This window comes from Phasianus colchicus, chromosome 1, assembly GCF_987193195.1.
Source record: "Phasianus colchicus chromosome 1, bPhaCol1.hap1.1, whole genome shotgun sequence".
Taxonomy (NCBI): domain Eukaryota; kingdom Metazoa; phylum Chordata; class Aves; order Galliformes; family Phasianidae; genus Phasianus; species Phasianus colchicus.
The window spans coordinates 181,489,405-181,510,674 of NC_143436.1; the positions used below are offsets into that span (position 1 = coordinate 181,489,405).

The 21,270-nt window shown below is 44.0% G+C and overlaps 2 protein-coding genes across 3 annotated transcripts in view; both read right to left on the reverse strand.

Moving 5' to 3' along the window:
* Positions 1–778: 778 nt before the first annotated feature.
* ACAT1 (acetyl-CoA acetyltransferase 1) lies at positions 779–13,082 on the reverse strand. The gene is made up of 12 exons (XM_031606196.2): positions 12,946–13,082; positions 12,520–12,567; positions 10,414–10,531; positions 9,408–9,503; positions 8,782–8,882; positions 6,425–6,568; positions 5,322–5,472; positions 4,418–4,513; positions 3,664–3,777; positions 3,172–3,236; positions 2,403–2,560; positions 779–1,157 (listed from the first exon to the last, which is right to left on the reverse strand). Exons 1-12 carry the CDS (start codon positions 12,997–12,999, stop codon positions 1,037–1,039), a joined length of 1,266 nt encoding a protein of 421 aa, XP_031462056.1. The 5' UTR covers positions 13,000–13,082; the 3' UTR covers positions 779–1,036.
* A 3,531-nt stretch (positions 13,083–16,613) lies between these two features.
* The window catches only part of CUL5 (cullin 5), a 31,959-nt gene continuing 27,302 nt past the window's right edge, over positions 16,614–21,270 (reverse strand). For both annotated transcript variants that reach the window (XM_031606169.2, XM_090133892.1), the window contains exon 19: positions 16,614–20,216. In XM_031606169.2, the coding sequence (XP_031462029.1) occupies positions 20,022–20,216 (195 nt within the window). In that variant the 3' untranslated portion in view covers positions 16,614–20,021. The remainder of the gene's footprint in view (positions 20,217–21,270) is intronic.

Genomic DNA, 21,270 nt, shown 5'->3' on the forward strand with positions numbered 1-21,270 from the left:
GAAGGCTACTTTTCTTCTTTCTATGTAGCATTTAAACCCCACTGCAGGTTTGCTACCTTTGCAAGCATGTTCCTTTGCAGGGAAGAAGACAGACCACCACAAAACAAGCACCTCTCACAGCCAAGCCAAAGTATTTATTCCCCTTCCTTAGTGGAAGCAAATTTAAAGGCAGTCATTTGGTAAAGGTGACTTCCTGCTGAAACATATGCTAAGATAAGAAAGCAGCTGTTCTCTATCCCAGCTAAGAAATGGGGGAGTGTCTGAGTGTTTTTCTTCTGCAAACAGATGGGTGGAATAGCCTATTTCTGCCCTCTGGCAGAAAGTGTTGAAGAAACTGCATCAACTCCTCACTGTAGTCCTGAACAAGATTCACTCTGCAGGAAAGTATTTTCCTATTTCCCCATATTTGCAAAATAAATGCTTAACTCAGTTTCCCTGAAGGCATAACTGTGAGCTCCTGAGTACAGCCAGTCACAGGGCAGGGTTAGTGAAGGAGGGAAAAGCACAAGTTTGCACAAGTGTAGGCCTGAACCTGCCTCTGTTCTGAGTAGTGACAGAAATACACCACAGGTGGTCACGTGAGCAAAACAGGAGAAGCAGCATTTTGATGTTAGGCCACCCTTAGCTGTGCTCTGTCAGTACCTGCAGTTCTAAGTAAGTCACACCACCCTGGCTCCCAGCCTACTTTATGCTGTCAGGTCATAAGAGCCCTACAGGAAGCAGTGTGACTTAGAGAATTCGGTGGCACTTGAGAAACCACAAGTGAAAGGAGCCACAGTTAACATCAACATTCTTTATTGTCAGCTCTTGGTACATTATTGTGATTTCACATTTCTTGCTTGTACTGTATAAAAACTTGTGTTGAGTCGAAGGTATAAAAGCCCCGTTGTCTGTATCAATAATCAATGATGTTTTTGGAAATTTTAGAATAGCTGCTGAGAAATTCACCCACTTACTGACAAGAGGTAACAGGTGCTGCTCATCACTTTGATCACAGATTTTTTAAGGCTTTTTTTTCTCCAGCATCTGTTCGGGCCTACAGCTTCTCTATCAATATTGCAGAAGCACCTCCTCCTCCATTGCAAATTCCTGCAAGACCATACTGCCCTTGTTTCAGTGCATGGACCATGTGAACGACAATTCTTGCTCCAGACATTCTAGATAAAAGGAAAAAACATTTAAATCTTAGTTTGAAGAAGATTCTGATTGCAACAAGATTGCTGGCAGAATACAGCACTGATTCCCTGGAAGCAAACAAAAACAAGAGCATAGAACCAACGGAAGATCAAACAACCCCTTTCTTCTACATTTAGAAACAACACAGGTTCCTTTTTTCCACATACAGTACTTAAAAGGAGAGATTTCATGTGTGCACAGCCACTGCTGTTTTTTGGTAAAAGAAATCACCTCTAAGTACTCTGTGTGCGACAGAATATCAATTATCAGAGCTCTTTCAAAGCAGGTAATCAATTTAAATCTGCTATTAAAAATCAAATCAATGCTAATTATTCCTTTCAGTTTCTTCTCTGGCTACAACTTGCTGTAATGTAATATGGTGCACTGATCCAGCTCCTGCAAAATCAGACATTTAAATTCTGTCATGATACTGTAGAAATCTCCTTTTTAGAGACAAAGGTCATATTTCTTTATCAGAGCTGATATCATGAAGGAGATAACAGCACATGTTGAGGGATTATGGCTTGACTACAGCTTTGCCAGCAAACTTCTGCATCATGAAGTACTCCTACTGGTTCTTCATGTATAATGCAGTTACTTCTCATCTCTATTTAGTAGATTGGAAGGGGATTTGTCCTCCTGGACATTGCAGCATGCCCTTAAGGAGGATTACTGGGATGTACTTAAGCCACAGCACATTGCAGCTGGTGGGGAACACAGCAGGAAATGTCACTTCCATAACCTGAGGAAAGAACTTCAGAGCAAACATCCCCCAGACCACCCCCATCTGCTGCATTAGGTGACCACAGTGTTTTAAATCTGCTGGGAGTGCTTTGACAACACCTGGAATTTGACTTTGCTGATAGAAGAATCTTTACACCATATCTTATGCTATTTTCATTAAGTTTACCTGTAAGTTTTACTAGTTTAACTAGTTGATTAATTATCACTGCTTATTCAGTGATATTAGTGATTTATTTTAATTTGTGGCACCAAGCAAGCTTTCCATAACAGTAGGTGATAACTACCTGTGATAAGAAAAATGGGATGATGCTGTTTTCAAGGTACCCTGAAATGTAACACCTGAATTCAGTCAGCACGTACCTGATACTGAATTTCAACTAGCCTTCCTACTTGCACTAAATTTGAAGACAGAATCAAATACATTAGCAGCATGTAGAAAAAAGTGCCTCTGTGTAGCCAAAAAAGAATGCTTGTTTACATACCCTATTGGATGCCCAAGAGAGACAGCACCGCCATTGATATTTACTTTTTGTGGATCAATACCCAGCATTTTAATATTGGCCAGCACCACAACACTGAAGGCTTCATTGATTTCCCACATTGCAATGTCTTCTTTTTTCAGGCCTGTCTCACTTAGAATCTAGAAACAGTAATAAAAATGATTATTGCTGTGAAAAAGCTAGGAAGCTAAAGTATTTTATAGAAATAATTAAGACCGGTGTGAAGTCAAACTGCAGACAACAAGTCCCTGTGCTGTATGCCAAGCAAGAGATCAGAGCTCACTTTTCAGAAGCACTTTGTCAGATGGGGAAAAAGCAAAACTGAGGTTCTAAAGCACAAACTTGAGTTCTCACCAAAGCAGAAATGGAGATTAGTCTATCCCAAGAATACATTTTTATCATACTTCTACTAAGTACACATCATCGCCACACACTGCACACTGATACAGTACTGCATACAGTTGCATTTAGTTCTTCTCTGGGGTAGTCTGTATAATCACATTTATTTTGCCTTGTAGTCATAATTGCTTGAAAACTTTAAAAGTGAAAACAAGGCTAGAAGTTGGTGAGAGCAGTGCAAAACAAGATGCTGTCAGAATACGTATGAAGTCTGTTTCTCTAAAATCTGCACTCCAGCCTTAATCCTCTGCAAAACCTATTTAATTTCAGTGCTAGAGAAAGGTACACTGAGGGATGGTGCAGTGCTGAGGAAGTTTGTTGTCTTCCAAAAAAGAAGCTGTTTTATTCCTACCTTGGGAACAGCGTGTGCAGGTGCAATGGGAAAGTCAATAGGATCAACAGCAGCATCTGCAAAAGCTGTGCAAACATTAAAAAAAAAAAAAAAACATTAAAAAAACATTTAAAAAAAAAATCATAAAAGCTTGTTTTTACCTTACATTATTTTCATTTATGCAAGCAGAAACCCAGGTAAGAGAGAAAAATTCTGAGTGTAATGGTTGCTGAAGACCATATACATAAAACTCAGTGCCTTAAGTGCACAACATCACAGTCTTTTCAGATGTTTAGAATTATTCCACATAGAAAACTCTATGATCAAAAGCCTGCTGCTATGACACTTGACATTTCCAAGCCCATACTGAGGAGATGCAGTCGTAACACCTACAGCCACGCGTCCTCTGCTCCGTGCATGAAGGATAACAGGACTAACAGGACTGCCAGTCAGATTGCACCATCAGAATATTTTCCACTTCTCTATTCAAAGATGAGAAAGGAAAAACCTTACCAACTATCCGTGCCAGTGGTTTAACTTTCAGTCTCTTGGCTGCCTCTGTTGTCATCAGAACCAAAGCAGCTGCTCCATCATTCAGAGTACTGGCATTGGCAGCTGTGACTGTTCCTAGAAAAAGTAACGTGTTGCAACAGAGGGGGAGATGAGATAGCTCAGGTAGATCCTGCAGGCCCTTCAGCCTTACAAGGTCTCAGCATAACAGCTGTTGCACTGAGAGAACCAACTGTTGTTTTCATTTGTTTTTTTTTAAATACTTGTTTAATCAAACCGATTCATCACATGTATTCAAAAGCTACATGTGAACAGCAGTTCAGACCATGCCTTCTGCACCAGCAGCACTGTCAGCATTAACACAGAACTCCAGCACAAACATGTGTGTGCTGTAATGCCAGCTTTGCTGTGGCCAGATTCCTTCATGAGCAGCTACAGGTGCAGAGAGGCAACAGGACACGATGTGCAGGCACACCAGGAGCTGATAGCTGTGGTGCCCGAGGCCAGCTGTTTCAGTCTTTAGTGTAAATGCACAAAACAAAGGTTTTCACTGGTGTGCAGGTTCTTCTCGTTCTAAGCCAGTTTGTGCTGCTGTGACACCAAGCTTGGACTTCTTGGTAGGATCTTTCTTTAGCAGGCATTGAAAAGGTCATAGATTACTGCTGTGTATTCAAGCTCTTGTGAACAGCACTGTTCACTCCAATAGAGCATTCTTGCACTTAGTAAAAAAACAAGCGCTTGATTTAACAATATTTACCATTTTCTTTCTGGAAAACAGCTTTCAGCTTTGGAACTTTACTAAAATCAACCCGCTTGTATTCCTCATCTTCTGTCACTTCTGTGTCTGGCTTTCCTGAAATTCAGATTTGGTTTAGTTTTATGTGTGCAGTCCTTTCTCAAATATCATAACATAGTACATGGATTAAATGTTCTCTAGCTTAAAACAACTTATTTCAATAAAAAATTTAAACTTCCTTTCATTTTCATTCATTTTTGACATGCATGAGTAATTCATAGAATCATAGAATGGCCTGGGTTGAAAGGGACCACAATGATCATCTAGTTTCAACCCCCTGCTATGTGCAGGGTCACCAACCACCAGACCAGGCTGCCCAGAGCCACATCCAGCCTGGCCTTGAATGCCTCCAGGGATGGGAATTAACTAGATCAGTTTATGCCCATGACAGGCATCCACAGCCTCCTTGGGCAACCTGTTCCAGTGTGTCACCACTCTCTGTGTGAAAAACTTCCTCCTAAACACCTTGATGTCATTAATTGCAGCAGATTATTTATACTTCTCGATGGGCAAATGAAAGGGACCAAGAACAGATCTTTAAGGTAATTCACAGAGAGATTCAAACACATCATCGATCTGTTCCACCTGAATTTAGTACAGTCATCCCCTTGAATGAGTTACAGCATGTAACATTAAAGGAAAAGAAATAGATAAGCAGATACAGACGACTGACTGCTGCTCAGCAAAAAGTCTGCATAGCAATAAATTCTTTGCATCTGAGGTACAAATACATATAAACACGTGAGTGTGCACATTCCTGAGATATGCAGGTCTAAACAGCATAACCTGCACTGAGCGCAGACCCTGCCACAGCTTTCAAAGGAGAAACAAACACAGCTCATTTCATCACACCCTTCCACAATACCTTTTTTTGAAACGGTGACAGGAACGATTTCTTTTTTGAGAATTCCTGAATCCCACGCTGCTTTGCTCTTGGTGTAAGAGCCTATGGCATACGTGTCTTGCTCCTCTCGTGAAATAGTGAACTTCTTTGCCGTATTCTCAGCACAGTTGCCCTTGGAGAAAAACAGACACGTTCCATTTGGTGTTCCAGGAGATGCAAACGAGAAACGTCACTGAAAAACCAGCATTTTCAGAACTGAATGTGACTGACATTTGGTGTTTGTTTCTGATTTGCAGGCATGACCAACTGGAAACTGCTGCCTTTGGAATACTAACTTCACATGTGTTCTGAATGCAGCTCATGATGCTGCAAGGAAGGCACACTCCACACAAGGGGTTCTTCCAAGTTAAAAGACTGCATGCAGAAGTTCTAAAGGCTGACTTCTCCACAGACCACAGAACACACAGAACAGTGTGTTTGCATCATCTTACTGGTGTTCTTATGCCATTCTTAGCTTGTCTATTCCAAAAAGCCTCTCAATCAAAAGCCATTTCAGTTGAAATGCATGAGTGGTGTTCAGCCAACAGTACAGATAGAGTGCACTCTACTGATAAAGAATAAAGCACACACAGAAGCACTGAAAACAGTCATTATCCTTTCAAACTGCTCCCTCCTGATGCTTGCTCTTTACTATCTCCATACCAGGTTAGTATTTTTCTGAACCCTCCCTCGCTTTGCACTGTTTTGTCCAATGTATCATGCCAATGAGCTAAGCATATCAGCTGACTCAAACCTTCTAACAGAAGATATGGGATATACACATAGGGGGAGGGGAAATAAGCACCAATCTGCAGAAGCAGAAGTGGCCATCCCCAAAGGCATCGTGCAACCTGACTGCTCCCACCCACTGAGACAGCAAAACCCACCCGCAGGTGGAAGAAACCCCCTTGTCTCTTTTAATCCCTGCTCTAAGCTACTCAGACTTCAATAAGAAAGTAAAATGAACACACATTTCCCACTCCATTTCAGCCCTCCATCTAGTCTCTCCATTACGGGTACATTACTCATTTCCAGCTGCGTGAGGCCAACGGTTGGTACTTCAGAACTCTGCCCTGCATATTTACCATATGGATATGGTTATAAACATCTGTAAGTCCATCTTTTACAATCAGATCTTCCAGATTAACTCCTCCATAAGGTGTTGATCCTCTGCTCATTGTATAGGGAACATTGGACATGCTCTCCATTCCACCAGCAACCATTATATCCTGTTCAAACAAAAGCTGAAGTTATCAATAATGCTGTGTGTTCCACATGATTTCATCAAGGAACTGATGCTAAGAAAATATTGAGTGGACACTTCTTATTTCCAGGGTTCTTGAAGAAAAAGGAATAAAAGGCTTCTTTATTCATTTTAAAAGCAACCAGTGGGGACAACAGCTGAAGAGAGCTAATCCAGACAGAACAGCCAGACTTCTGTCTGGTGCATCACCTTGGAAAGCTGCAAGAGCCACGTCAGCCTCTTGCGCTTCCAAGATCACATCACAAATTTTATTTTAAACACTCCATTTTTCTCTAAATTTCTCATTTGTTCTTCATGAGCAGCTCCACACAAGCAGCAGTCAGAATCTAAGAGAGCCAATGAAAGGCCGAGGTTTAAAATTACCTGAAGCTTCACACAACATTCTTACATCTCACATGTAAAGAGATGACTTACACTGAGGGTTTATCATCTGAAGGCACCAGCAGTTCTATGAGGGATGTTAAGAAATGACCACTGGACTTGAATTAGGCTGAATCACTGCTGGCATTTACAAACAAATCTGCTTCTCAAGCTGAGGCAGAACAAACGAACAAAAAAGCAAAGCTCCAAGGACTGTAAGCACACCTACTGTCCCCAGGCTGTAAACCACAACATGCTCAGCGTTTTGCATATTGGGATGTAAGAGTAGCTGTCCTTCATGGCATGACTTATTTGAGATACAAATAATCATAGGAAAAATGCAAGTACAGCAGCATTATTCTTGGAGAGTTCAGTACTGCTGTTAATAAATCCACAAAACATATTTTACATGAAAAAAGTATTAACTAGGTCTTTCAATTCAGGCTTGGAAAAAGAATGGCTTAGTTCAGAAAAGATCAAGTAAATCCAGAAATGGCAGCATGTAGTAACAAAGAAAACAAAACTAAGGAGGCTGGAAACAAACTAGAAAGCAGCTGACTGGAAAGGCAGCTGAGATATGGCAGCGATAGACAGGAGGAACAGGAGTCTCTGGCATTTCAGCTCCATCAGGCAAAAGACTTGGAGCTAAGGCAACTGTTTATGCATGCTGTACTCAAGGCTCTGGGAGCTGCCGTCCACTCACACCACAAACACCTCCCAACCCACAGCCAGGAAGAAAGAACAAAACCCATCCAAAAGAGCCACAGTGTGGAGCTCTGAGAGCACACTGAGCAGCACCAGCACGTGCTGAGCCAGGCAGCACTGTGTGTCTCATGGGCTGAGCTGAAAAGTCCACTTCTCTTCAGAGCACCCAGCAAATAACCCAGAGCGTGACCGCTCCAATGGACTCAGCAGATGTCAGCTACTAAATCCAAGCAGAGCTGTTTGCATAGAAGTGCTGGACCTGATTCAAAGTCCAGTGAAAAGCCTTGCACCGAGCTCAGCAGGCACTGGGTGAAGTGTCATTCTCTGCATAGCAAGGCCTAAGCAATAAGTGGTTGCCCAACTGAAAAATACTGGTGTTTTCATGTGGGGGATGAGAAAATCAAATATTTTACTCTTGCTCTTGGGTAAACGATACATAATTATTAAGTACAATTCCCACTGATGAGCCATTGATTTTGTAAACTACAAATATACCTTGAACTGACAATATCTTTACTTCAGACAATCTTAGAATACAGTGGACAGAGATGAGTAATTCTCCTCCATCCAGCTCTTGAATGAAAACAGAATTGAGCAACAACAGACAGTTTCAGCCTCTTTGAGAGCAACAGAAAAGCCTGAGACATCTTTAACATACTTAGAAACAACAGTGCTATACCATGTGAATGTACTTCATTTAAGTGATCAAATATATGAAAGCCAAGATGAGATCTCTCCCAACAAACACAAAGTTTAGAAAAAAACTCTGGATTTTTTTCAGATGAAAAAGCCTGAAAAATTCCCTAAATTTACAGGAAAGGAGGTAGAGAGGACTTACATACAAAGTAAATCCACCTTATTTGCTCAGCTCTGAAATAAATCTGACAATTCCCACACTACAATGCCTTTTCTTGTCTGCTTCAAACCAAAACATATTTAAATTACTGTAAAAAAAAAAAAATCAAGGTTGCGTAATCTTAATAAACCTCACTAATTAGCTTCATTACTGCAAGTCAAAACACAGTCCCAAATCCAAGACCACAGCCATCACAGGACAGGATCCACAAGGTCAGCTGTGTGTCCCTTCCATAGAGCAGCACTGACACCACATACCTGGCTGCCACACATCAGGCTCTGGGCTGCCATCATGATCGATTTCATTCCTGAAGCGCAGACCTTGTTGACAGTTGTAGTATCAGTGGAGATGGGTAAACCTAAGTCAGGTAAGTTGTACAAACAATTGTGTTATCTAAAGGGAGAACATCAGATCGGTGTTTCAACAATATTTCATATGGGATCAATTCTACTTAAGCCAGTGTCCAGCTCAGGCAGTTTATCCACCCTCACCCCTCGTTACTGTCCTTGGAGACTGCTGTTGCTTCGACCCTTCAGACAACAGACTCAAGTGGTAAGATGGGAAGCAAGTGAAGAATCGGTCAAAGAAGATCATTTAGAACATCTATCATTAGTATGACATGGTTTCAGCCTCTCCAGGTTCTACAAATAACATCCATTGTGCACATGGCAAGTGATTGCTGAGCACGCGCCACAAAGCCCATTACACCACTACAACACAGAGCAAGCCTTTGGCCTGCATGGGAACAAGTGTGCAGCCTGTCCTGAGGGGAAGCTGGGCACCTCCCTGCTCTAACTCACAGCTCAGTCACCTCCAGTAGCATTAGCAGCTGTCCACGTGAAGAAAAGACCACCTTTAAACCCAGAATCGACACAATGCATACCTGCACCCAGGACTGCCTGTCTTGCTGGAGCTTGTCCTTGTCCAGCCTGCAAGACATTACCCATATACACTTCTTTCACTTCTTCTGCAGGGATACCTAGAAAACAAACGTGGTTTGATTGTGGATTGTTTGCACAGAAGACGCAATTACCTGTTATGAACCTTCCCATTGAAGTTTCCTATAGAAAAGAGACAAAACGTGTCACATCCAACCTGTGTGCTGAAAGCATTCCAGATCTCTATCCTCATATTCATAGGGCACACTGAACTGGGGACCTCACATGAGAATTCCATCACCAACTCTCAGAACAAGGTAACTAAAGCAAACACTTCCAAGTCTCACCAGTCACCCAATCAACAAAGCTGCTGTGGATGGTTAAATGCACAGGGCTTTCTACCTGTTACAACAATGTCCGAAGAAACAGCTCTGTTTGTTTAACGCAGAGAGCAGCCAGATGCCCCAAGACATGAGAGGTGTGCTCTCTCTCCCTCTGCTACCCATGCAACAGTCCTGGTGTTCAACTTACTGTAATATGCTGTTTCAAGAAGCCAAAGAAAATTAACCCTCCTCTCCTCCAAAATGACTTTTTGGCTGACTTAAAGCTATGGACAGGCTCACAAGGGTGTCAGAGGAATACCGTGTAAAAATGGGCAGGGAAAAGAAGGACCCTTGGTTTCAGCAACAAGCAGCTTTCCTATCAGCTTAGGTGTGTCATAAAACTACACCCCAGACAAGCAATCAGCACGTTCTGTGCAATTGGGAACACCACAGATACTCCTAAGTAACAGTCTGCTCTTAGAAGCAGCATTTACGGGCAGAATCAGAGTCCAACAGCCAGGTTTATTTAAATACCATTTACAGATTAATGCCTTAAAAGTGCTATGGGGGAGGGGGAGGAACACCAACAGAAAAGTCTGTTTTACCAAGCAACTTCAAACCAAAAGACACAGAATGATATCGTTCAGAGCTGTATGAGGTTTTCTTATGCAAACATATTTACACGTACCTGCTCTGTCAATTGCTCCTTTAATTGCAATGGAACCCAGTTTAGTAGCTGGCAACGATGAAAGAGAGCCTTGGAAAGATCCAATGGGTGTCCTTGCAGCGCTTGCTATCACCACTTCCTAAGAGAACAAGCATGGAGTAAAAGTTGCAGTATCTTTACACATGCACACATACCCCAAGGTTTATCCTTCTACTCTTTCATTCATGTCACAGCTCCCCTTTTATTCAGTAAGCAGCACAGAGCACCAAAACTACTTCATCGGTGCACGCAGCATGAAGAACAAAGACAAGGAATTCGGGAGCTGTGCACCATTGCAGGGCTATGACCTTGTTGGGATGACAGAGTGTGATGGGATGGCCCTGAGGACTGCACTGATACAGGCTCCCTAGGAAGGACAGGCTGGGCAGATGAGGTGGAGCTGCTCTTTATATGAGGGAACAGTTGGAATGCATGGAGCTCTGCTTTGGGATGGGTGATGCCTGAAGGAATCCCAGGACCTGGAGGGAAGAGGGGCCCAAGCTGGGAAAGGCTGAGCTACTGAATGCCTCCTTCACATCAGCCTTCACCAACAAGGCTGCCCTTTGGGAATCCCAGCTCCTAGAGGCCGGGCTAAAAAGCTGCAGCAAGGAAGATGCACCTTTGGTGGAAATTAATCTGGTCAGGGAACCAGGACACCCCTAAACTCATACGCCCTGATGAGACACACCCACAAGTGCTGAGGAAGCCGGTCACTCTCAAAGATCTTTGAATGGTCACAATAATTGGGAGAGATGCCTAAGAACAGGAGGAAAGCAGGTAGCACTCCCATCCTCAAGGATGCTGCAGGGAACTACAGGTCAGCCAACCTTGGCCTGATACCCGGGAAGGTGATGGCACAGCTCAATCTGGAAAACATTTCCAGACTCATAAACAACAACAAAAAAATTATCAGCATAGATTCACCAAGGAGAAATCATGCTTAACCAACTTGATAAACCTTTGTGATGAAATCACGAGCCTGATGGATGTGGTGGGAACAGTAGATATTGAACTTCAGTGAGGTGTTTGACACCATCCCCCTTAAGGTCCCCAGAGAAGCTGGTGATGAGCAGGCACTTGGGTCCATAAAGGCTAAAAGGCTGGGAGCAGAAAGTGGTGACCAGTGGCACAAAGTCCAACTGGAGATCAGTAAGTAGCCTCTGCTTGGCACTGATGAGGCCACACGAGAAATGCTGGGTTCAGTTCTCGGTCCCTCAGCATGAGAGACACGGAAATAGACTGGTGAAGGGCCACAAAAGTGGTTAAGGGACTGAAATATCCAGCACTGCTCAGTCTGGAAGCTCAGGGGTATCTCAACAAGTACAAGTATCTGAAGGGAGGGTACAAAGAGGACAGAGCCAGGCTCTTTTCAGTGATGCTCAGTGCCAGAACAAGAGGCAGTAGGCACAAACTGGAATACAGAAGGTTCCCACTGAACACTACGAAGCGCTTCTGCCCTCTCACAGGTTGCTCAGAGGTTGTAAAGACTCCTTAGAGAGAAGTTATCTGGAAATCATCCTGAGAAACATGCTCTACGTGACCTGGCCTGAGAAATCTCCCTTTGGCCAAGTCTTTAACTCAACTGCACTGATGTATAAAGGCATCGTACCAAATGCAGGGAGTTAAATACTGTTGTACTGACACGGTCTGTACATCACAGAAGATACTGTCACCACAATTTAATGAACATTTACTCTAAACTTAATGAGTTAACAGCTCAGGCCTTGAAAGACCACGCATCCTACCAGGCTTTGCCAGAACACCACCAGATTACAGATGTGTAAGCTGCAGTTTAAGCCCTGCTGTGACATTTGACTTCACACCTGGCAGTGTCTCAAAACAGATTTACTATTATTTTGCCTCCTGGCTTAAATGTCACATCAGTACGTCTACCTACCAACCCTGTCAGAGCAGCACAGGGCCTGGCAGCAGAAAGATGTGTGTTTTAGATCTGTCTGCCCCTGCCGGACTGGGCCGGACAGCTATTGAGAAGAGCCAGCAAATACCTCCAGCTGCAGCAGAAGGCAGACAAACCCTTAGGAAGCAGACTCAGCAGTGAGCTGCAGCTCCACGGAACGCCACACTTACATTCAACGTGCGCTGCGACGCGTAGCCGCGGCTCGCATACTTCAGAGCCTGAAAAATAAACACACCCTCAGAGTTTCACAGCAACGAAGCCAACGCCGCGAAGAGAAATAAAGACAAGGCCGTTTGCCCAGCAGCTCGGCTGACAGCGCTGACCGCCGCACGGACAGAGATGACGGCCGGCCGGCGGTCAGCACAGCGCAGCGCAGCGCAGCGCAGCGCAGCGCAGCGCAGCGCAGCCCGCCCCTCTCCCTGCCCGACCAGCTCCGAGCGCACACGCGGCGCTGCCGCCGCCCCACCCCGTGCCGGAGCCCGCTGGCACCGTGACCTTGGCCGGGCCGCCGCATCCCCGCGCCGTGCCGGCCGTGCGAAAGGAAGGAAGGAAGGAGGAAGGATCCCCGCGTTTCAGCGCCGCCCGCCCCGCCTCACCCTCAGCGGCCCGGCCGCCGCGCGCCCCCGACCCAGCATCGCCACCGCCGCCATCCTGCCGCCCGCCGTCACCTTCACCGCCGCCCCTCAAACAGCCTATAGGCGGCCGCGCGCTGTCCCCTCCCCGCTTCCCATTGGTGGAAGGGCTGAAGGCGGGACTAATTCCTGCCCTGCTATTGGCTGAGCTCGAAGCCGACCCGCGCTGTCACACGCCGCCTCCCTGCCCTGCCCTCGTTCCGCGGCCGGGCCGTGCGGGGCGCCGGGAGTTGCGTCGCGCTGGGGCCGTTCGTACCGCCCCTCGTAGCGCTCTGGTGGGCATTTCTTAATTTCTAGGTGTCCGAAAGCCTCCGGACAAGAGGTGAGAGCCGGCTGGGACGAGCACAGGCCGCAGGTGTTTGCTGCGTTGCTTCGCTGGCAGCGGGAGCCTCGGCGGGGAGAGCGCCGGGTCCTGCGAACCGCATGGAGGCACGGGGTCATCGAATCACAGAACTGCTCAGGTCGGAAAAGACCGCAAAGATCATCGAGTCCAACCACAGCCTAACCATACTACCCTCAACAACACAGTGCTAAATCACGTCCCTGAGCACCACATCCAAATGGTTTTTAAACACATCCAGGGATGGTGACTCAACCACCTCCCTGGGCAGCCTATTGCAGTGCTAACAGCCCTTTCTGTAAAGAAGTGTTTCCTGATATCCAACCTAAACTTACCCTGGCACAACTTGAGGCCATTTCCCCTCATCCTGTCACCCATCACCAGTGAGAAGAGACCAGCCCCGCTCTCTCTGTAAGCACCTTTCAGATATTGGAAGAGAGCAATAAGATTTTCCCTCAGCCTCCTTTTCCCCAGACTAAACAGCCCCAGTTCCTTCAGTCTGTCCTCACAGGCCATATTCTCCAAGCCTTTCACAAGCCTTGTTGCCCTTCTTTGGACCTGCTCCAGCACCTCCATGTCCTTTCTGTACTGAGGTGCCCAAAACTGAGCACAGTACTTCAGGTGGTGCAGGGACTGGCAGATGACAGGAAGAAGTGAAGATTTTCACCTGAAAGTGTATGTGAGCACCATACAAGAAAGACAACCGTACAACATTTGGAATACTGTGCCCAGTTCTGGGCTCCTCAGGTGGAGATGGACAAGGAACATCTGGAGGGAATCCAGTGGACAGCAACGAAGATGTTTGGGGCCTGGAGCATCTCCCTTAGGAGGAAAGGATGAGAGAATGGGGGCTGGTCAGCCTGAGGAGGGATCTTATCAATGCTTATGAATATCTATAAGGTGGGAGTCAAATGGATGAATGGGGCCAATCTCTCTTCATTAACATCCAGCAAGAGAACGGGGGACAATGGGCAGAAACTGCAACATAGGAAATTCCATAAAATGTGAGGAAGAACTTCTGTGAGGGTGGCAGAGCACTGGAACAGCCTGCCCAGAGAGCCTGTGGAGGCTCCTTCTCTGGAGGGATTCAAAACCCACCCGGATGCTTTCCCGTGTGACCTGCTGTGTGACCTCCTTCCCAGAGTATGTATTTCAGAATACGAAGCTTTTAACATCAAAAAACACGGGAAGAACTTTCAATGGGCCAAACAAAAAACCCATCCAAGTCAGCTCCCCTGCGTGCCATGTGCCTGCCACGTGCCTGGGGATGCAGCTGGGTGCAGTGTCTCTGCTGGCAGCTTGGGCTGCACTTTCCCCTGGGAAGCAGGAGGGTAAATAAACAGAACGTTTACACACAGGCCTCCTGCCCTGACCCCACATGGAGGTGCGGGACCACGTCCTTGCCAGCTGCCACCTGACCCAGCCGAGCAGGCATCACAGCGTGGGGAGGGAGGAAAGCCTTTTGCTTGTGGGATGTCAGCGGCCACAGGGATACAGGCAGGGGGCAGCAGGCATTGGCAAAGGTGTTCTGCTGGGTGCTCCCCAGCATTTTATGGCTTTGGTCCTGTGAAACTCACACATCCCCCTTCTTCCTGCCCCTGCACCTGTTGCTTTCACATGTCAGCTTATTATTCCCCTTTTTTTCCCCCCTCCTTTCTCCCTTAAACCTTTTCTTCTAGGAGAGCTTTAAGATTTTTTAGGATAATTTCTATTTAGGAGAATTCAAGAAGAGAGAGTTCAATAGACTGCACAGAACAGCACCAGGCTGAGCAGGAGAGCCACAGTGCTCTCTGGATTTCCTGACCATGTATCTTCACTGTTTAGTAATGGCAGAGGGGGTATGTCCTTGCCTTCAATGGATCCCAGTTGAGTCATCTCTCTGTTAGACGTGTATTTGTCTAATACACGAGCTGTATCTCCAGCAACCCCTAGAGACAACCCATGTTTCAGCACTTCAAGCCAATCTGCTGGTTTTTATTAAGTACTCCCCAGTGCCAATGCTGCAGGGCTTCAAAAATAGTTCTTCCCGACTCTCTGCCTTTCTACTTCCAAAACATCCATGGTTGTATTCTCTAGGCCATAGTCCTAGTTTCCTCACTTCTATGGCAATTTGCTTTCCATGCCAGCACTGGATGTTGCCATATTAAGCAAAGACAAAGACAAAGCTCACTAAGAACCCTGGCACCAAGAGTGGCCGCAGCGATGAGCGACGCAGCACAGGCAGAAGCTGTTTCATACACATGTCAAGTGACAGCCATATGGCATCTGGCCCAGGGGAATTTCAGACATCCAGTGTGCCTGCCTGGTGCAGTCAGCCCCGCTTGCTTACTGAACTTGATCTGTGTTCCTGCAGCTCCCTGCAGCTGTCCTGCAGGAGGTGTGTCACTTCCCTGAATGTCTTCAGTAGTAGAAATCAATAGTAGAAATCAGTAGTAAATCCTGAGCCGTACAGTGATGTTAGACCATGGTCTTCAAAACAGAAGTACACAGAAAGAAGACAGCACAAAACACTGGGTTTCACTGGTGCACTAAGAGGAAAAAAAGGAGCTGAGAAGTAAGAATAAAACTCCCACTGAAATAGAAGGACAATCAGAGAAGAGAAGCCATCACAGAAGCAGCACAGCTTGGAGCAGCAAGCAGTTCCCACACCGTTTGCTTGGTGCAGAATGAGGGAGCCTATAAACAGGAGGGGAATCAACTCTTTGAGAAGGTAGGTAACAGCAGGACAAGGGAAAATGGTTTTAAGTTGAAGGAGGGAAGATTTAGGTTGGATGTCAGGGGGAAGTTCTTTACTACAACAGTGGTGAGGAACAGGCTGCCCAGAGAGGCTGTGGATGCCCCATCCCTGGAGGTGTTCAGGGCGTCAGGTTGGATGGGGCCCTGGGCAGTACTGAATGTGGAGGTTGGTGGCCCTGCATGTGAGGAGTGGGGAGGGTTGGAGATTCATGATCCTTGAGGTCCCTTCCAACCTGGGCCATTCTGTGAGGCACCAGCCAGTCCCAGCAATATGGTAATGGCACCAGTAATGTTCAGTGATGGCCATTTTAAGTCATTGCAGAGACTTAAGTACCTGAGGGCCCTGACAAGAAAGGAGCTGTGTTTATCTGTCTTTCCTCCCTCAGCCCGCTTTGCTTTTTTGCTTTTTGTTTCCTAAACTTACACTGATCAGAACAGACTTTGGGACTTGGAATCCAGCCACTTTCATGTACTGGTGTTTTTTAGGGGCAGCACCTGAACGAGACTTAAACCTTTACCAGGAGAAAGAGACCAAAATATCCTGCGAACATGCGGAGTCTTTTATATTACATTTTTATTTTGCAAGAAAATAAATTATACAACTTAAAAAATAAAATTCAAAAATTAAGCAGTACATCAAAATAGTTCAGCTGGACTGCCATACAGAAACTACCACCATTCCAAATTGTACAGCGTTATTACCTCGGTAGTGGCACACATTCAAAATTGTAAATACCATACGCAGATAGATATTACAACTCAGGAACTCAAGTTTGCTCAACACTCCAGACTACATATAGTGTATATGACAGGAAAGCTTTCGTGTATTGTTTATTTCACAAATCTGACCTCAAAGAATTACAAAGATAGCATCCCAGTCATTTTGATGAAAATAGAAAACAGTTTGAGATAGCAAATCTTTCTGTAAAACTATCAAATCTTTTTGCCAATTGTGTTTTTAAAATGCGCACTTTACAGGACAATGGCATCCCAATGCAAATCAATGCAACGTGTGAACATTCAATACGTTTAGATTAAGTTTATAAAGGTGATGACAGGAAAGTCACATTTCCTTTTGGAAACGCAACTGCATTACAGTCATAACAAACGAATGAAAGATGAACAAAAATAGGAGCTAGGAACACCAACTGTGGAAAGAGGAAAATGGAAGACTTCAGAATTGAAACTGAGATCCTCATCACGTTGTTGGGACAGAGAAAGTTTTAACAGTATTCCTTAATTAAACCCATAAAGAGTGATTCCCCCCCCCCTCGTCTACAACAGGTTTTCTCCATAGCCGTTCACCGTGGCAGCGTGTGTGGCAACATGCTTCTCAGATGCAGCACCTCTTTTAAGCAAGGTCTTTGGACATGTGAATTCATAGCTAAAAACTGTAGCCTTAAAAGTGCGTTGTTGCCATATTGCAAATGAAGAATAGTTCATTTTCATTCAGAGCTGAACTCTGCCATCCTCAAAAGAACATTCAGCCCAGCTACCTCCCTGTGCCCCAGCTGATACGAGTTCTAAGTGCATACTGGTGAAAGTGACCTGATGAAGGATGCTAAACACGATTCTGCATCTTTAACAAATTTGCTGGTGTGATTCTCAGATTTAATAAAAAACCAACATCCATTTTCAGCATATATTTAAAGAAAAATGACCATGTTGTAGGCACATTACCAAGTGTATTTCCACATCCCAGGTACTGAGAAGGTACATCGGTAACTTTGAGGTTATACTATTTCATACTTAGTAGTTGAGGGAAAACAGTTTGTTAGATTTTAACAATCTGCTGCTTTCTGCATGCGCTCCAACTTCCTGAATGATTGCATGTAAGACGCTCTCAACTTCTCTCAACCTAAGTCAATGGCTTCAGAAGCTGCACTGCCCCCTCCGCAGCGCTCTGTCTGTGCGTTCCTCTGTGGTTAAGGGCTGGAATTTCTTATGGTGGAGGCTGTGCTCACACTGTTATGTTTTAGAGCTCTGGGTTGTCACTTTCTCCCAACTATCTCAACCGAGCACTCCTTACTTGTAATTTACCTTCCATATACACCAAAACTCCCGTAGCACAAGGATTTTATTAGAATTCTGTTTTCTAATATTTGAATAGTTTCAGTGGCTAACTACACAGAGCACCACTTGCTTTTGATTCTGAATAGCAACACCATAGGAGAATAAAAAAGATGTGGTATTTTTGAACAGCATCTACTGTTTTTAATCAATAAAAGCATCGAGCTTAATTTGTCATCTGTAAATACTACTTTGCCAGGTCTCAGTGTCTCTCCATCTCTTCTTGTTCATGAAACCTCCGGTACTGCAAATTTCTCAGTCAAACAGAGGACCAAGCACACACCATATACAGGCAGTCACGATGGCAATTATATTCATAAGCAGACCAAGCAGCTGGTTTAAAGGGCAAACAGCCACTCTTGTAGCTTGCTTTTAAACCACTCTTATTTCACCCTTTACTGCAACCATGTAAAAATAAACTCCTCCTTTTAATGGAAGGGTTTCCTTTCTGACTAAAGTCAATCCTATCCTCTACCCTCTTTCAATCATTTGAGAAGACCTTGAGATATTCTACTTGAACTGGTAAAGTTTTTAAAAAAATGCACACTTGCAATTTATATACGAATATTCATACAGAACTGAGTAAGGCTCAACTTACCTTTTGTCCCAGGCACTCTGCTCCAGTGAGTCCTATTACTGCCCAGGACACGCACGGACATTTCAGAGCAGCAGAGGCAAGCATTGCCAAACAACTACTTCAGATGATTGAAAACAGAAGAGGTAACATTAAGAAATTGAAATTCCTGGTGTGTCCTTGGCACTCTCTCCACATACATCATACAAGATGTGTTTCCTAAGCTTTTTACCATTTCTGTTAGAACTGTATTTCCCATTCTGACAGTTTCAAAGATGTTGACTTTCAAGAAACAGAAGAGCCAATACATGGTTAACCTTACATCCATACATACAGAGAGAACTACCAGTGAGGAATTAATACAGGGATCTTTGAGTGTTATCTTCTTTCTGAGAATTTGTGCATCAATTTCTCTTTAATGCGTTTAGATCTACATCATATTTAAATACCTGGAATACAAATATTAAATGTACAAGGAAATACATTTAATATTTCTGTTTGCTATAACAGATCTATCTGTGGAAACTGTTTTTATAGTGGAATATCATTCAAGAAAGCTTTGCCTTCTCAAAAAGGATTGTACCAAATCATCTGTCCAAATAAAGTAACAAATAATGTATATCCACTTCTTTACAGAAAGCGATTTAAAAACAATGATCTCTTGCTTAAAGAAAAGTATCACCCATGAGTTGGAATTATTTTTATGTCACTTATGTGTCAAATATTAAAATCCAGTTACTAGATTGAAGCACTGCTCTAGCCAACAGATTTTAATGATAACAAATATATATCAGTTTGTGAGGCATGTGTCTCTCAAATGTTATTACAAAAAGGATCAAAGGTGGACAGTACATGACTCTGTTGATCCAAAACACAAAAGTGAAAGTGCTACTTCTAGTCCTAATCGCATTAAAAAAAACCAACAACAACAACAACAAAAACCAAAACAAAACTAGTAGCAGTTCCTCAGTGCATGAATATTTGAATATTTTTCCTTTGTGCAAGTACTGGTCATCTAAAAACCCAAACCTGTCTTCTTCCTGGTGGGTGTAAGTCAAATCTACTTTTAGAAGTTCACAATGGGCTCTTCATGAATGCAAGTTTCCCACAAAACAGCATGCTGTTAAAAGTGTGCAACATGAAGGGAATGCCATCATGCTAGCTGAATGAGATTGGCAAAATAGAGTCCTCTTTAAGGTAAGGCAGGGATTTTAATACGTAATGAAAGTCAAAACAGGTCCTTCTGCAGCACAAACTGTTGCAGCTGTCTGTCCAAGCACCCTTCCATTTGTGTTCTCAGCATCTCACACAGTCCTCACGTTATGCCATATATATGAAGGTGTTGATATCCGACTCATCTCTTCTGATATATTTGTGCTCTATAAGCCATTCAATTTGCTCTTTTATCATTTTCTTTTGTGGTAAGAACATGTTTTTCAATATTTCTACCAGTTCAGTCTGAAGCTGGGCATTAGTAATTTTCTTCCTCATCTTCATTATTTGGATGATAGCCTCCTGGTGGGGAATGAGAGAAAAAACATTCTGAAATGTCTGGTGGAAATGATAAAGCGAACACAGCGTTAACAGGGGACTCCTGGTACAGCAAGGCAGCAAAGAAATGCATATTCTTTCTCAAAAATCAAATATAAGAATTAGTTTGCCACTGTAAATACTGCACTTAAGACACAGCTCAATTAAAATGAGGCAAGACCAGCATCTGCCCTTGCTTATTTATTCCTGAAGTGAGGGCCAAACCTTAACCCACCTGAAAAACACATGTTCTGAATAAAGCATTTCATCTTTGTGAATTACAGCCAGTTGCCCATGTTCACTATCATGGTTAAACTTCAGAATAAAACAGTACAAAGACCTCCTGGGAGTTTCTATTCCCTTACGCTTACAAGAAAGAACAAAGTAAATCAAGAATGCTGAAAAAGAAAACAAACAACACAATAAGAACACTCTTTACTTGCAAGGTCAAACCATGGAGTTTGTTATCTTCCAGGTTGTGGCCAAGAACTTGACAGAACTCAAACCAAAAGAAACTGTGTACAAAAGGCTAATTTAGGATATGTTCAAAGCATGATTGAAGTTATAAATCCATGAAGTAAATGGCTTTGAATTTGTCAGTAATCAGGTATTAACTGTAAGCCACAATTCCTAAGCTTAAGTAGATACTGAACTGTCTTCACAAAGGTGATAAAGCAACAGAATGGAACACCGGCAAGATGCACAAGCAATACAACTTGAGTCAATGGTGAATCTTTACACCTAGAGTGTGAGTTATTCACTAAAACCTGGTGTTTGTTCACCAGCCTATTCTCTGAGCGGAAGTCAGGGTGATCTGAGACATAACCTTGTGAATACCTTGTGAAATACAAGCTTAGTGTCAGAGTAGCACTTACAAGGTGTTCTCATTTGGTAAGCACATGCAGGCATTAACCCTTTGGCTAAAAGAATGGCCAGGGTGTTCAGTGAGGTGAGACAGTTTACAGCTTGGCTGTCCTGGAGTTTAATCTGGCTGTGACTACAAGTACACTTGCACACAAAATGAGCTCCTCACAAAGTA